This window comes from Bombina bombina, chromosome 2 (genome assembly GCF_027579735.1).
Source record: "Bombina bombina isolate aBomBom1 chromosome 2, aBomBom1.pri, whole genome shotgun sequence".
Lineage (NCBI taxonomy): Eukaryota > Metazoa > Chordata > Amphibia > Anura > Bombinatoridae > Bombina > Bombina bombina.
Window position 1 is genome coordinate 442,781,905 of NC_069500.1, and position 18,576 is coordinate 442,800,480.

Sequence of the window (18,576 nt, forward strand, 5' to 3'; positions counted from 1 at the left end):
CGATACAGACAGTGACACAGAGTCCTGAGTCCCGAAGGTGTTAGGAGAATTTACATTCCTATGTTCTTTTTCTTTTTAAATTTATATTTATAAATATATATATATATCTACATATATGTATATATGATCTAAATATATACGGATATACCTATATATTGTGTGTGTGTGTATATATATATATATATATATATATATATATATATACATATATATACATATATACATAAATTACAGGAGTATTGCCGTATGCAGTAATACCTTTTTCTATGGACTATCATATAATTAAAGAAAAGCTTTCAAGAGCTTCCTTTCTTCTTCAGGTCTGAAGCAATACTTCAGGAAACTCTTGAAAACTTGTCTTTTACTATACAATGTTAGTCCATTAAAAAGATATTACTGCAAACGGCAATACTCTTGTTATTTTGATATTTAACTACTGGACTGATACGGCTACAATATACAGTGGGACAAAAAAGTATTTAGTCAGCCACTAATTGTGCAAGTTCTCCCACTTAAGAAGATGAGAGAGGCCTGTAATTTTCATCATAGGTATACCTCAACTATGAGAGACAAAATGTGGAAACAAATCCAGACAATCACATTGTCTGATTTGGAAAGAATTTATTTGCATATTATGGTGGAAAATAAGTATTTGGTCACCTACAAACAAGCAAGATTTCTGGCTCTCACAGACCTGTATCTTCTTCTTTAAGAGGCTCCTCTGTCCTCCACTCATTACCTGTATTAATGGCACCTGTTTGAACTTGTTATCAGTATAAAAGACACCTGTCCACAACCTCAAACAGTCACACTCCAAACTCCACTATGGTGAAGACCAAAGAGCTGTCGAAGGACACCAGAAACAAAATTATAGAACTGCACCAGGCTGGGAAGACTGAATCTGCAATAGGCAAGCAGCTTGGTGTGAAGAAATCAACTGTGGGAGCAATAATTGCAAAATGGAAGACATACAAGACCACTGATAATCTCCCTTGATCTGGGGCTCCACGCAAGATCTCACCCCGTGGGGTCAAAATGATCACACGAACGGTGAGCAAACATCCAAGAACCACACAGGGGGACCTAGTGAATGATCTGCAGAGAGCTGGGACCAACGTAACAAAGGCTACTATCAGTAACACACTACGCTGCCAGGGACTCAGATCCTGCAGTGCCAGACGTGTCCCCCTGCTTAAGCCAGTACATGTCCGGGCACATCTGAAATATGCTAGAGAGCATTTGGATGATCCAGAAGCATATTGGGAGAATGTCATATGGTCAGATGAAACCAAAGTAGAACTATTTGGTAGTAACACAACTCGTCGTGTTTGGAGGAGAGAGAATGCTGAGTTGCAACCAAAGAACACCATACCTACTGTGAAGCATGGGGGTGGCAACATCATGCGTTGGGGCTGTTTCTCTGCAAAGGGAAAAGGACGACTGATCTGTGTACATGAAAGAATGAATGGGGCCATGTATCGTGAGTTTTTGAGTGCAAACCTCCTTCCATCAGCAAGGGCATTGAAGATGAAACGTGGCTGGGTCTTTCAGCATGACAATGATTCCAAACACACCACCCAGGCAACGAAGGAGTGGCTTCGTAAGAAGCATTTCAAGGTCCTGGAGTGGCCTAGCCAGTCTCCAGATCTCAACCCCATAGAAAACCTTTGGAGGGAGTTGAAAGTCTGTGTTGCCCAGCAACAGCCCCAAAACATCACTGCTCTAGAGGAGATCTGCATGCAGGAATGGGCCAACATACCAGCAACAGTGTGTGACAATCTTGTGAAGACTTACAGAAAACGTTTGACCTCTGTCATTGCCAACAAAGGATATATAACAAAGTATTGAGATGAACTTTTGATATTGACCAAATACTTATTTTCCACCATAATTTGCAAATAAATTCTTTCCAAATCAGACAACGTGATTGTCTGGATTTGTTTCTACATTTTGTCTCTCATAGTTGAGGTATACCTATGATGAAAATGACAGGCCTCTCTCATCTTCTTAAGTGGGAGGACTTGCACAATTGGTGGCTGACTAAATACTTTTTTGCCCCACTGTACTTGACCAACAGATAAATAGATAAAAATATATTTAAAAAAAAAATATTCTAAAAGGATATGGAATCCAAAAATTTTCTTTTTTTCATTCAGTCAGAGCATACCATTTAAAAAAAGTTTCCAATTTACTTCTGTTATCAGATTTGCTTCATTCCCATGATATTCTGTGTTGAAGAGACACCTAGGTAGGCATTTAGAGCACTACATGGCAGGAATTTCTTGTGCATCATCTTTAGAAGAGGCTTCCTTCTGGGACAACAGCCATGCAGACCAATTTGATGCAGTGTGAGGTGTATGGTCTGAGCACTGACAGGCTGACCCCCACCCCTTCAACCTCTGCAGCAATGCTGGCAGCACTCATACGTCTATTTCCCAAAGACAACCTCTGGTAATGATGCTGAGCAAATGCACTCAACTTCTTTGGTCGACCATGGCGAGGCCTGTTCTGAGTGGAACCTGTCCTGTGAAACCGCTGTATGGTCTTGCCCACCATTCTGCAGCTCAGTTTCAGGGTCTTGGCAATCTTCTTATAGCCTAGGCCATCTTTATATAGAGTAACAATTATTTTTTCAGATCCATAGAGAGTTCTTTGCCATGATGTGCCATGTTGAACTTCCAGTGACCAGTATGAGAGAGTGTGAGAGCGATAACACCAAATTTAACACACCTGCTCCCCATTCACACCTGAGACCTTGTAACACTAATGAGTCACATGACAACGGGGAGGGAAAATGGCTTATTGGGCCCAATTTGGACATTTCCACTTAGGGGTGTACTCCCTTTTGTTGCCAACGGTTTAGACATTAATAGCTGTGTTTAGTTATTTTGAGGGGACAGAAAATGTACACTGTTATACAGGCTGTACACTCACTACTTTACATTGTAGCAAAGTGCCATTTCCTCAGTGTTGTTACATGAAAAGATATAATAAAATATTTACAGAAAATTGAGGGGTGTACTAACTTTTGTGAGATACTGTGTGTGTGTATATATATATACACTATATATACACTGGCGTTCTGTTCAAAACCCTGTTGCAGGCCTGCAACTGGTTTATGTATTTTTACATGTTTTCACATGTTATTTACGTGATTTTTAACTTTTTTGATAAATAAAGATTTGCTTTTCTATTACAAGATATGAAGAGTCCACGGATTTCATCCTTACTTGTGGGATTTAACCTCCTGCTAGCAGGAAGTGGCAAAGAGCACCACAGCAGAGCTGTATATATAGCTCCTCCCTTCCCCTCCAGTCATTCTCTTTGCCTGTGTTAGTGATAGGAAGAGGTAAAGTGAGGTGTTAGTTTAGATTCTTCAATCAAGAAGTTTTTTTATTTTAAAATGGTCACGATTGTAGCTTACATCAATCATCAGGGGTTCCTTAGTGATGACAGAAGTATCCAGGATAATTCGGTGGGTGGAGGCCCACTCTTGTTATCTGTCAGCAATCTACATCCCAGGAGTGGACAACTGGGAAGCGGATTTTTTAAGCAGACAGACGTTTCATCCAGGGGAGTGGGAACTCCATCTGGAGGTTTTTGCCTCTCTGATCCTCAAATGGGGCAGACCGGAGTTGGATCTGATGGCATCTCGTCAGAATGCCAAACTTCAAAGAAACGGATCCAAGTCAAGGGATCCTCAGGCCGAACTCATAGATGCCTTGGCAGTGCCTTGGTCATTCAACCTAGCTTATATGTTTCCACCGTTTGCTCTCCTGCCCCGGGTGATTGCTCGGATCAAACAGGAGAGGGCTTCAGTAATTCTAATCGCACCTGCGTGGCCTCGCAGGACTTGGTATGCCGATCTAGTGGACCTGTCCTTTCTGCTGCCGTGGAAGCTTCCATTGAGGCAGGACCTTCTAATTCAATTCTGTCTTTTCTCCAAGAAGGATTGGAGAAAGGGTTATCAGCAAGTTCCTTAAAGGGACAAATTTCTGCTTTGTCGATTTTACTACACAAACATTTGGCAGATGTTCCAGACGTTCAGTCCTTTTGTCAGGCCCTGACTAGAATCAAGCCTGTGTTTAGACCAATTGCTCCACCCTGGAGTTTGAATTTAGTTTGTAATGTTCTTCAAGGGGTTCCGTTTGAACCCATGCATTCCATAGATATTAAGTTGTTATCTTGGAAAGTTTTATTTTTGGTTGCTATTTCTTCTGCTCGTAGAGTTTCTGAGCTTTCAGCGTTACAATGTGATTCACCTTATCTTATGTTCCATTCTGATAAGGTGGTTTTACGTACCAAACCTGGTCTCCTTCCTAAGGTTGTTTATAATAAGAATATTAATCAGGAAATTGTTGTTCCTTCATTATGTCCTAATCCTTCTTCTAAGAAGGAGCGTCTGTTGCATAACTTGGACGTGGTCCGTGCCCTGAAGTTTTACTTACAGGCGACTAAAGAATTCCGTCAATCATCTTCATTATTTGTTGTTTTTTCTGGAAAACTTATGGGCCAGAAAGCTACGGCTACCTCTCTTTCTTCTTGGCTGAAGAATATCATCCGTCTGGCGTATGAGACTGCTGGATAACAGCCTCCTGAACGAATTACGGCTCATTCCACTAGGGCTGTGGCTTCCTCATGGGCATTTAAAAACGATGCTTCTGTTGAACAGATTTGCAAGGCTGCAACTTGGTCGACTCTTCACACTTTTTCCAATTTTGATACTTTTTCTTCTTCTGAAGCTGTTTTTGGGAGAAAGGTTCTTCAAGCAGTGGTGCCTTCCATTTAGGTTCCTGTCTTGTCCCTCCCTTTCATCCGTGTACTGTAGCTTTGGTATTGTATCCCACAAGTAAGGATGAAATCCGTGGACTCGTCATATCTTGTAAAAGAAAAGGAAATTTATGCTTACCTGATAAATTTGTTTCTTTTACGATATGACGAGTCCACGGTCCACCCTGTCATTTCTAAGACAGGTATTTATTTATTTTTTGTTAAACTTCAGTCACCTCTGCACCTTTGGCTCTTCCTTTCTCTTCCTAACTTTGGTCGAATGACTGGAGGGGGAGGGGAAGGGAGGAGCTATATATACAGCTCTGCTGTTGTGCTCTTTGCCACTTCCTGCTAGCAGGAGGTTAAATCCCACAAGTAAGGATGAAATCCGTGGACTCATCATATCGTAAAAGAAACTAATTTATCAGGTAAGCATAAATTTCCTTTTTTTAAGAAAATATATTTCTGCCTTTTTCTGGAGCTGCGGTATGATAGAGTGTGTCTACTATATATATATATATATATATATATATATATATATATATATATATATACATACACATACATACATTGGAGCCCTTTTCAGTCAAACACCTTGCCATATACCGTATCCATTTTAACCCTTTTAAAACATTTTTAACAATATTAAAATTATACATTTTTATTAAAAAGTGTATATATGTGTTTTGTGAACATTTTCGGCTAGATTACAAGTTTTGCGTTAGCCTTAAAAAGCAGTGTTGAGAGGTCCCAACGCTGCTTTTTAATGCCCGCTGGTATTACGAGTCTGACAGGTAGAGGCTCACCGCTCACTTTTCTTCCGTGACTCGAGGCTACCGCAAATCCCCTTACGTCAATTGCGTATCCTATCTTTTAATGGGATTTGCCTAACGCTGGTATTACGAGTCTTGGAGAAAGTGAGCGGTAGAGCCTCTACCTCCAAGACTCCTACCTCATTTAAAAGTCAGTAGTTAAGAGTTTTATGGGCTAACGCCGGAACATAAAGCTCTTAACTACAGTGCTACAAAGTACACTAACACCCATAAACTACCTATGAACTCCTAAACCGAGCCCCCCCCCACATCGCAAACACTATAATAAAATTATTTAACCCCTAATCTGCCGACCGGACACCGCCGCCACCTACATTATACCTATGAATCCCTAATCTGCTGTTCCTAACATCGCCGACACTTATATTAAATTTATTAACCCCTAATCTGCCCCCCCCAACGTCGCCGCCACCTACCTACACTTATTAACCCCTAATCTGCCGACCGTACATCGCCGCCACTATAATAAATGTATTAACCCCTAAACCGCCGCACTCCCGCCTCGCAAACACTATAATAAATTTGATTAACCCCTAATCTGCCCTCCCTAACATCGCCGCAACCTACCTACAATTATTAACCCCTAATCTCCCGCCCCCAACGTCGCTGCTACTATAATAAAGTTAATAACCCCTAAACCTAAGTCTAACCCTAACCCTAACACCCCCCTAAGTTAAATATAATTTAAAGTAAACAAAATAAATTTACTATAATTAAATAAATTATTCCTATTTAAAACTAAATACTTAGCTATAAAATAAACCATAAGATAGATACAATATAACTAATAGTTACATTGTAGCTATTTTAGGATTTATTTTAATTTTACAGGCAACTTTGTATTTATTTTAACTAGTTACTAGTTAATAACTCTTTAATAGCTACCTAGTTAAAATAATTACAAAATTACCTGTAAAATAAATCCTAACCTAAGTTACAAATACACCTAACACTACACTATTAATAAATTAATTAAATAAATTAAATACAATTTTCTAAAATAAAATACAATTAAATAAACTAAACTATATTACAAAAACAAACACTAAATTACAAAAAATAAAAAAAATTACAAGAATTTTAATCTAATTAGACCTAATCTAAGCCCCTAATAAAATAAAAAAGTCCCCCAAAATAATAAAATTCCCTACCCTATACTAAATTACAAAAGTAATCAGCTCTTTTACCAGCCCTTAAAAGGGCTTTTTGCAGGACATTGCCCCAAAGTAATCAGCTCTTTTACCTGTAAAATAAAAGAAATACAATACCCCCCCCCAACATTACAACCCACCACCCACACACCCCTACTCTAAAACCCACCCGATTCCGCCTTAAAAAAACCTAACACTACCCCATTGAAGATCACCCTACCTTGAGCTGTGTTCACCCAGCCGGGCACCGATGGGCCAGAATAGGACATCCGGAGCGGCAGAAGTCTTCATCCGATCGGGGCAGAAGAGGTCCTCAATCCAGCAGAAGTCTTCATCTAAGCGGCATCTTCTATCTTCATCCATCCGGCGTGGAGCGGGTCCATCTTAAAGACATCCGACATGGAGCATCCTCTTCTTCCCGACGACTAACGACGAATGAAGGTTCCTTTAAATGACGTCATCCAAGATGGCATCCCTCGAATTCCGATTGGCTTATAGGATTCTATCAGCCAATCGGAATTAAGGTAGTAAAAATCCGATTGGCTTATGTAATCAGCCAATCGGATTGAAGTTCAATCCGATTGGCTGATTGGATCAGCCAATAGAATGCGAGGGGGCTTTTTTATTTTATTAGTGGGCTTAGATTAGGTGTAATTAGATTAAAATTCTTGTAATATTTTTTTATTTTTTGTAATTTAGTGTTTGTTTTTTTGTAATATAGTTTAGTTTATTTAATTGTATTTTATTTTAGAAAATTGTATTTAATTTATTTAATTAATTTATTGATGGTGTAGTGTTAGGTGTATTTGTAACTTAGGTTAGGATTTATTTTACAGGTAATTTTGTAATTAGTTTATCTAGGTAGCTATTAAATAGTTATTAACTATTTAATAGCTATTGTACCTAGTTAAAATAAATACAAAGTTGCCTGTAAAATAAAAATAAATCCTAAAATAGCTACAATGTTATATTGTATCTATTTTATGGTTTATTTTATAGCTAAGTATTTAGTTTTAAATAGGAATAATTTATTTAATTATAGTAAATTTATTTCGTTTAATTTAAATTATATTTAACTTAGGGGGGTGTTAGGGTTAGGGTTAGACTTAGGTTTAGGGGTTAATAACTTTATTATAGTAGCGGCGACGTTGGGGGCGGGAGATTATGGGTTAATAATTGTAGGTAGGTTGCGGCGATGTTAGGGAGGGCAGATTAGGGGTTAATAAAATTTATTATAGTTTTGCGAGGCGGGAGTGCAGCGGTTTAGGGGTTAATACATTTATTATAGTGGCGGCGATGTCCGGTCGGCAGATTAGGGGTTAATAAGTGTAAGGTTAGGGGTGTTTAGACTCGGGGTTCATGTTAGGGTGTTAGGTGTAGACTTAGAAAGTATTTTCCCATAGGAAACAATGGGGCTGCGTTAGGAGCTGAACGCTGCTTTTTTGCAGATGTTAGGAAAAGGCTCGTTAGCCCGCAAGTTTTTACCTACAAAACTCGTAATCTAGGCGTTTGTGTTTAACCCTTACATTTTACTTTAGATCGTATGTCACTCTAACTATTCTAGTACAGTTTCGACTTTCTTCCAGCACAAACTTTCAATGCAATTAACTTTCAATGTGTAATATGAGCACACAGCGCTTTTGCAAAATATACAATGAAATTATCGGTTGCGCTAGAGCATTGGTTTTCAAACTTGTCCTCAAGCCTTGCTACAGGCCAGATTTTTAGGATTACCTTGGAAGAGATCAGGTAAAATAACCGTGTTTACTAATCAGCTGATTATTTTGCCTTTGCTCTAGTTCATATATCTTCAAAACCTGACCTCTTAGAGGGGCCTAAGGACAAGTTTGATAACCAGTGCGTAAGAGTGAAGTTGACCACGCTAATCCTTTTCTGGTAAACACGCTTTTACAATGGACTCTTCCTGGTTTATTTGAAGTGTGTGTTAGGGCAAATGAGGTTTAGGTATTAGTTTAATGATTTACAAACTTTTAGTTTTTCTCTAACTGAGCAAAACATTTAAATTTTTTTGTGTGTGGACCACTAAGTTTTTGATGTTGTTTATCTATTGGACTCTTTTTAAAAAAAATTAATAATTGAAAGTGCTAATGTCTAATGCTTATAAACAGCCCCTTGAATATTGTAGTATTCTCTATAGAAGAGCTGTATAAGAAACAGAATCAGAAATCAACCTCCTAAGGGGGTGTGAGATGGAGAGTCCAGACAATTTAAAAGGTTGTTCCTGCAGCTGCTTGAAATACAGCACACTCTTAGCTGCTTACTTGCCTGAATGCCCAGTCTCTTTAAGCTTTTTTGTATTTAACACCCTTTCATATACATGACAGAAAACATTTGAGTACATTACCATGCCAACAGTTAAATATGGTGGTGGCAGTCTCATGTTTTGGAAATGCTTTTCAGTAGCAGCTTGGCGCCATTGAAGGAACTAATAATTTAACTCTGTCTCAGAAACTGTCTGGTCATTAAAGGGACATAAAACCCACAATGTTTCTTTCTTACACAATTGGGTCATGCAGCAATATAATGATCTCAAATACACAACATCTCTATTAGAATGACTGAAGAAAAGAAAAAAAGGACCCCACTGAGGTTTTTTTTTAGGACCTAAATTAAGAAATTTGTGTTAAAAAAATCCACAAAGCTAACTACATTAAAGTAGTTCTGTCTTGAGGAATGAGCCAAGATTCCACAAGTGCACTGTGAGAAACAGATGAATACTTATTGGAAGTGTTTGCTTGCAGTCATTCCTGCTAATAGCTGCTAAATGCTGAAGGGAAATCATTTTTTCCACACAAGTTCATTGGGTGATGCAATTTTTTTTTTAAATGAACAAAATATGTATCAAAGGTCTGAGTAGTTTCCTCATGCTTTCCTCATGAAAAAAGGGGTTGCCACAAATATGCATCATATCAGAGGGAAACATCATTTTTTCTAAGCAACGTTTACATATGACTATCTTTAAATTCTGAAATTTAAGACAGTGGTAATTTTTCTTTTTCAAATTAATTTGTTTTTATTTGTTTTAGGTGTGAAACTAAATGTCGCAATGGGACTTATGGTGAGAACTGTAACTTTATATGCATTGACTGCTTCAATGGAGAGTGCCATTTTGAGACTGGGAAGTGCCTTTGTAGTGCCGGGTCTTATGGTCCATAGTAAGTATAATTTTTTTATTTTTTTTGTATTAAATGTTCTTGAATTTATATTTTTGCCCAGATTCATGATAATTGATAGATGCCAGCAGAGGTTTATTGAGTTATGCAGGGTCTATACTATTGGGTATAGAATAGGGATGGGCGAAAGTGTTTATATTCAAATTTGAATGTTAGAACGAATGTTATTGTAGAAATTCAATTTACATAATAGAATGTTGATAAGAACGAATATTCTTAAAAATTCAATTTTCGAATATTACATTTATAAAACACAATTGTAGACTAGAAACACTTTCAAATTCGAATGTCACATTCAAATTCGAATATTACTTTTCAAAAGAAGCCTAACACCCGCAATTAAAGAGCGTAAAGCTCTGTAACGCAGCCCCATTGATTCCTATGGGGAAACAAAATTTATGTTTACACTTAACACTCTAACATAAACCCGAGTCTAAACATCCCTATTCTGCCTCCCCCAACATCATCACCACCTACATTACAGTTATAGTTACATTGTAGCTATCTTAGGTTTTATTTTTAAGGCAATGGGGAGCTTAGGTTTTTTAGATAGGTTTTTATGTGGGGGGTTTGGTTGTGTGAGTGTTGGGTTTTACTGTTGGGGGTTGTTTGTATTTTTTTTTACAGGTAAAAGAGCTGATTTCTTTGGGGCAATTCCCCTGCAAAAGGCCCTTTTAAGGGCTATTGGCAGTTTAGTATAGGCTAGGGTTTTTTTATTTTGGGGGGGACTTTTTTATTTTGATAGGGCTATTAGATTAGGTGTAATTAGTTTAAATATTTGATAATTTCTTTTTTATTTTGTGTAATTTAGTGTTTGTTTGTTTTTGTAATTTAGTTAATTTTATTTAATTAATGTAATTTATTTAATTGTAGTGTAAGGTTAGGTGTTAGTGTAACTCAGGTTAGGTTTTATTTTACAGGTAAATTTGTATTTATTTTAGCTAGGTAGCTAGTAAATAGTTAATAACTATTTACTAACTAGTCTACCTAGTTAAAATAAATACTAAATTACCTGTAAAATAAAAATAAAACCTAAGCTAGCTACAATGTAACTATTAGTTATATTGTAGCTAGCTTAGGGTTTATTTTACATTTAAGTATTTAGTTTTAAATATTAATTATTTAGGTATTAATAGTAGGTTTTATTTAGATTTATTTTAATTATATTAAAGATAGGGGGTGTTAGGGTTAGATTATGGCTAGGTTTAGGGGTTAATAACTAGTATAGTGGTGGGGATTTTGGGGGCAGCAGATTAGGGGTTAATAACAGTAATGTAGGTTGCGGCGATGTTAAGGACAGCAGATTAGGAGTTAATAATATTTAACTAGTGTTTGTGATGCGGGAGTACGGCGGTTTAGGGGTTAATATGTTTATTATAGTGGCGGCGATGTCCGGAGCGGCAGATTAGGGGTTAATAATTTTATTTTAGTGTTTGCGATGCGGGAGGGTTCAGGGATTAATAGGTAGTTTATGGGTGTTAGTGTACTTTTTAGGACTTTAGTTATGAGTTTTATGCTACGGCGTTGTAGCATAAAACTCATAACTACTGACTTTCAGTTTACGGTATGGATCTTGACGGTATAGGGTATACCGCTCACTTTTTGACCTCCCAGGCAGACTCGTAATACCGGCGCAAAGGAAGTCCCATTGAAAAGGACTTTTGGAAAGCTGCGGTAGTTACGTTGCGTTATGGCCAAAAAAGTGTGCGGTACAGAAATACCTGCAAGACTCGTAAAACCAGCGGTAGTGAAAAAGAGCCTTAACGCTGCTTTTTCACTCATACCGCAAAATTTGTAATCTAGCCGTTAGTTTTTTAAGTTATAAGTTATCTTATAAATTATTTTATTAAAGAAAAGTGAAGGTGAATGACGAATACATTTATTAATGTAGGTCATGTCATTTAAGTAACACCATATGATATGTATTTTTAACACTGTTGATTCAATATGGAATTGTAAAGAATAAAGCCAAATATTTAGCATCTCAGTACTCACTGGATCAAAACAGATGAAGATCAAAACAGAGACTGGCACTGTTTTTCTCTCAAAAAAACAAAACAAAAAAAAAATGTACAGTTTGTGTACAGTGAACATATGCTACTGGGATTCATGTGTAATATGAAATGAAGACACAAGCCCTTGTAGTCATGTGTGCTTGTCAGTTCTTAGAAGGCTGAGCTGTAGAAATAAACACTTTTTACCGAGTTGTACTATTTAGTCTTATGTAATCAAATATATAATCTTGCTCAAAATCACATTGCCAAACGATTTACAGTGAGGCCTCGGTTTACGAATTTAATTCGTTCTCCGGGTCGTTTCGTATTGCGAAAAATTCGTAAACCGAAACACGTTTTCCCATAGGAATGCATTGAAAATCAATTAATGCGTTCCGGAGGTCCGAAAAAATTCAAATAAAGTGTCCAAAAAATGCTCCAAAAGGCTCCAAAAGGCTTAACAACTTGCTGCAAATGGCTCCAATGTCTCCAAAAGGCTCCACAACTTGCTGCAAATGGCTCCAAAAGGCTTAACAACTTGCTGCAAATGACTCCAAAAGGCTCAACAACTTGCTGCAAAATGGCTCCAAAACCTCTCCAACACCTCCACACTGGTACCCAAACTTCATTAATTCAATCATACTTGAGTATGCAGGGGGCACAGGGGCCACTGGTTTCGTATTGCGAAAAATATTCGTAAACCGAGGGGGGCAAACCGGCATTTTGTTTCGTATTGCGAAAAAAATTCGTAAACCGAGTCAATTTTTCTTCAAATTTCGATTTCGTAAACCGAAATTTCGTATACCGAGTCGTGCGTAAACCGGGGCCTCACTGTATAATGTTTTATGCCCATTGAAGCAACACTACAGTAAAAAATGAAATGTGCCAAAATTGTACTTGTTGGGGTACAACAGCTTGTTACTGGGGCAGTATCTTCAAAGGTACCCAACTGTACCCTTTAAATACATATTGGTACCCTTGCAGTTTGTACCTTTTAAAGATAAATATTTACCTTTGGTGACTAGTTTGGACCTTAATGCTATGGTACCATAATGCACCCTTAAAAATGGTGCAAATTTTGTGCATCATGATGGCAAATTTGTATTCAATACAGCATATTAAAAATGCCAAAATGCTTTTCCATCACATTTATTAGATAACATTCAAAAATACATACTCCTACATTGTGTTCTTGCTTATAAAAATAAGTATATAAGTATTGGCTTTAACCCTTTGAGTGCTAACCCACTCTGGCGCTAATGACGGCTCATAGCCGTCACTAGCACTCTCCCACCTTGAGGGAGATCTGGGGGCTCCCACCCGCTCCTACCACGGTGATCGTGCCTGTAGAGTGACAGCCATCGCGGGGCTTCCCATTTTGTGTGGTGATGTCACGCGCAATAACGTGATGACGTCACAGTGCAACTTTATTTACACTTAACAATGTTAAGTATAGGAGCAGGGGGCATGCTGCTTAGAAGCCTGTATCTCAGGCATCTAAGCAGCACCCCAAGACAGACCCCCCAAGACCCACCATTGGAAAGGTAATCACCTAACTTTCCAACAGTGAAAAAATGAAAAAAAAGTAAAAAAAAAAAAATGTAAATAAAAATAAAAAAAACATTAAAACATCTTAGCACCCAGGTGGGAAAGTGCTTAGCACTTAAAGGGTTAAATAAGAATAATAAAGATAAATAAAAAAAAAAAAAAACTTTTAGTAGCCACACAGAATTATTATTTTTTTTTAAAACTGGCTCTTAAACAGCTCTTGTTTATTTCATATAGTTTAAAATTACATTTTTTCTTTGTAATTTAAGTTAAGATATTTGTTGTTTTGTCCACCTCTTGCATATAACCAACAACCATTGAACATTCATTTTTTTGCTGTACAACGTGTATGTTGAATTAATTTTGGGTGATTACGAGTGGAGCAGTAATTTGTGCTCATATTACAATTTGAAAGTAAAATGTTTGCGCTCTCGCGTTCACAATGCCGCGGTAACAAATAGACTTTGAGAAGTAATGAGTGCAAAATCGTATTCCCCCATAGACTTTAATAGAGCCGATATGGTTGGGAAAAAAAATAACACCGACAAATTGCGCAAGCACTTATTTTAAAGCACAACATAGGAAGATAATATTGTATATTTCATAATCCAATGTTATCAGATATCAGAATATGTTCTGTTTATTAATAAACTTAATACATTGTATAACGTATAACATTCTGCCGCTTTGTGCTACAATGTAACTACAGGGCCCACCATTGTGCCATGCTAAAAGAACTAAACTGGCTGAAGCTGGAATCCAGACGCACCCTCCATCTTTCCTGCCTTGTGTTTAGGAGCCTTTCTGGGAAGCTCCCACCCTACCTGAGCAGAATGCTCTCCCGGCTATTCCCACCTCCTATAACCTCAGATCCAGTACCAGCACATTATTTAGCTTGCCTCTATACAAAAAGAAAGCAGCTCGATCCTCCTTTTCCTACAGAGCGCCACAGTTATGGAATGACCTCCCACACACGTTCAAACCTTCCCCAAGCCTAATATCCTTTAAGAGATCCCTCTCTACATATCTCAAAACAGAATGCACCTGTCATGGTTGATTATATATTTCCTACCGGTTCTATGTAACATTTTTGCATATATTGTGTATTATTATTGTTCTTTGAATTTTATTGTGCCCTATTGTATCAATGCAATGTTTTCTGGACCCAGGACATACTTGAAAACGAGAGAAATCTCAATGTATCCTTCCTGGTAAAATATTTGATAAATAAATAAATATTTAAATACATATCTGATAAATTGCATATTTGCACTAAAATCTATTTATTTATATATATATATATATATATATATATATATATATATATATATATATATATATATATATATATATATACATACATACATACATACATACATACATACATAGAAATCCAAAAAGATCAGCACTCACCAACACCTCTATCCACTGTGTGCTCTGCCAAAATCATATCCACCATGAACAGGTTTGTTGAACTGGATTCAGTAAAAATCCCAACTGAACAACAAGTAAGCAGGCACTTCAACCACCTTTATTGTGTCAAAAACATGAAAGATATTACACAATGTATCCCAACACACCCCTCTAATATACCCCCAGGAGATAAGCTAATTTGCCGCAGAGTGGACCGCGTGACGCCTCGCATCAAGCGCAAGTGAAAACACGTATAGTGTATACGTCATCAAGATGAGTCTGTTGTCAAGGTGATCGCAACAAAAACTGGCAGCTATGTGCTATACAGCATTATATCCAGCCAAACACATGACGCTCTCTCAGCTGACCTAGTTGACAGTTCCAAAATCACTATGGCAACGCATAGACAACATGAAAGAACGTTAGTCCAAAACTGCAGTGACTCTAGGGATCCCCTGTCATAAAATGTATTAGAACCTGCTAACAGGAAATCACAGTAAAAGACTTTGAATAATATAGCCAGCTTGTCTGTAGCCAAACATCTAGTTGCCTATAGCTTAAAGCTATATTACATCTTATCTGTATGCAGAGCAGATATACTCAAAAATTATTTCCTAGCAGACCTAAAGTATTAAAAACAAAGAACAAGGGGGGCGGAGCCGGTACTCACAGGAGATGGCCGCATTTTGAATTAGCTCCATACTTTCGGCCCAAGAAGCCGCTCATTATACTGTAAAAAATACAAAGTTGGGCTGGAAATTAAGCAATATTGCTAATAAAGAAGCAAGAATCCCTTTGGGCGACAGATCAGAGTGGAAATGAGGACGGTGGTAACACTTCGCATCACGGCCTACTAAACCGGGAGGTTTGGGCAGAGGAACAGCGGGCTTTCATTGAACTACATGCAGTAAGTTTTTTTGAGCAGACAGCAGGAAACAGCAGTGCACTTTCTGAGAGTCTGTAAGCTCATCATACTGCAGACTTAACATGGAGTGTAACGATATCTATACCATCCTACTGGACCTTACAAGAAAGGCAGACAGAATATTTGATGATCTAACCGCCATTATTAGAGACGCACCAATAACAAACTGCACCGGTTGCCACACTAATGAGAACCTTAATCGTACTGTTCCCGCAGGGATTATACCCCTAGACAAGCAGTGGTTACCTCCACAGAATGAGGGAATTGATGTTACCACAGATTGTACCCTAAAAATTAGCAGCATAAAAGACACTGTGCGCGGCTTATCCAGCTCTCTACCCTTGTATGCAGGGAGCGTTCAGAGGCATCTACATGGGACCGTCGACTTACCGGGTCCCGTATTACAGATTCTAACCCCACGTGATCAGATTTTTCAGCTGCCGATGCCTCCTGTGTGGTGCGGCGGGGAGGAACAGACATTTGATCCATGGCCTCCGGCATTTGTCGGGAGAGATGCGGCCGACTCCTCCGGGTGGAAACTGAGAAACACCTGCCTTCAGCTTACAGGTTTTTTGATCCCTGGAATAGTTCACTTACCTAAGTGGTCTCTACCCTGGCACATTCTGAACCTCCGCTCTTACAGGTCAGCTCACGGCGGGCTGAGGTGGTTCCCACGGTCCACTCCTTCACCCAAGGTCAGATCTGGAGTGGGGAAAAAGAACTACTCTGCTGGGTTCTTCCGTATGCAAAAGAGAGGTGTGGGCTAGCTTTGCATCTGCAGATGAGAGAATATTACGGGGTGCCTAGTCACTTATTTGCTTTATCTATGTTCTGACATTTTACGGAGATCTTACAGATGTGCCCCAACTCAAGGAAAGCTTAATTGTACAAGGGATTTCTTTATTGATTGATGAACCTTTCACTGCTGTTATTACCCAGACATCCTCCATTAATATGGACTGCTTTTGAAATTGTCCATACACAGTTATGTTACATTAATACATTAATCACCCTTTATTGCCTAAACTTCTAGCATAGAAATAGTGTGTGAAGTTTTTTTTCTAATGTCTGCTATGGGTCTGATTGGACTGACAGAAACCCTCCTTTTTAGTTTTAGTTATGAATGTTTACCAAAGGAGTTAAGTCAGGAGAATAGCATTTTGTTTTTACTCTCCACCTGCTCTTATTTGCTATATACTTTAGGATATAGGATGTTACATGGTTATACTATGGGGCCTAGCTCTCCTTTATGTTATAGAGGACCCATAACACAAATTGAAGATCACATTTTTATTTTCTGGGTACAGAACTACTTATAGGTCTCAAGTGAAGATAGGTTAGGTTAAAATCCCTATATTCTCCTCTGCAATACATACCTGAGCTAGTGAGGGCTGTATTATATTACATAGGCTATACTTACTCTATATATAGGGATCACATAGATATATAACATCTTACAACCTATCTTATTTATGGTTAGAGATATATTGAATATGTGTGATTTCTAACGTTGCATACTGTTACTGAGTTATTTAGGTCAGTGTATCCTACAGATGCATTGTTTTTCATACATTTTTCTTCCACATGTTAGATTTAAGTTGGCATTAATAACAATCTGATTTAACTGTTTGCTATGTTGTTAGCCCAGCAGCAGATGAGACTTATGGCTTCCCCTCAGGGTCCTGGTCACATACACACATCTAACAGTCTGACGCCACAGACTGAGCTAGTACCTTGGTTAAGACAGGGTTCAGAGTTGCTATTTCAAATACTAGGCTAGTTGCCCATTTATGCTCCCACGCTAAATATTTCTCCCTTTAGATGTGCCTGAAATGCTGTCTGAGAAAGCTAGGTGCTCTATAATCGTATGCTATGCTTAGATATATGGAAAATATGTCTCCCCATGTCACAGTGGAAAGCTTATTTTTCCCTATCATACTATATACCCAAGTATTCAATAAACATTTGTGCCCTAGTCTACCACCCAATGCCACAGTTACCATGCACTCATGTAAAGCTTTCAGAGGTTTTGTTCTATCCTCTGTGTTACATGTTCTTAATGTTTGTAATGTCTATTAGATAAGACGCAATTAGTAGTTTTATAATAGTAGGACACATCACTGTAACTAGTGAAAAGCAATGACTCCTATGATTTCCACTAATTTAATCCTAACTAATGCAGCTTGTATTACCTCGCTACGTGCAAATTTTATTGCTGCAGCGTTACTGCTTTACCTCAGTATTAAACACTTGTTTATTTGACTGCGTCAGTTAACTTACAGGATTAGCTAGTATAGAATAATAAATGTCATACCCAGGTAGGTTCTTTAGCCTATATTAGTTGTATTTTCACATTAGAGATTCATGGTGTTTTGTTATGCTATTTACATATATGAATAAGGCCATATTTTTCACAGTTGAAAGCGTATTCTCACCTATTATACTATATACCCAAGTATCCAATAGATACTTTTGCCCTAGCTTATCACCCAACAATACAGTTAACATGTAATCTGGGCTCTGAAAAATGCTGCACCTTCTGATCGCACTAATATGGATTATATATGCAATAGGTTCATCTGCGTGTTTTAGATACCAATTGCCAACGTGCTGGACAATTTAGCTAGTTTATACACTAACTCATAATTCTATTACTCAAGTTTAATGTTTTGTATGTAAGGGGTACTACTGGACCTAGCTTAATTTCCTAAGTATTTGCAGCCCTATTAGCTTTATTGGCTACTTCAT

General features: G+C 37.9%; 1 protein-coding gene across 1 annotated transcript in view; it reads left to right on the forward strand.

Moving 5' to 3' along the window:
* Window positions 1–18,576, forward strand: part of SCARF2 (scavenger receptor class F member 2) — a 401,315-nt gene that overhangs the window by 213,495 nt on the left and 169,244 nt on the right. The window contains exon 6 of the mRNA XM_053702070.1: window positions 9,802–9,930. Coding sequence (XP_053558045.1) covers window positions 9,802–9,930 — 129 coding nt within the window. The remainder of the gene's footprint in view (window positions 1–9,801; window positions 9,931–18,576) is intronic.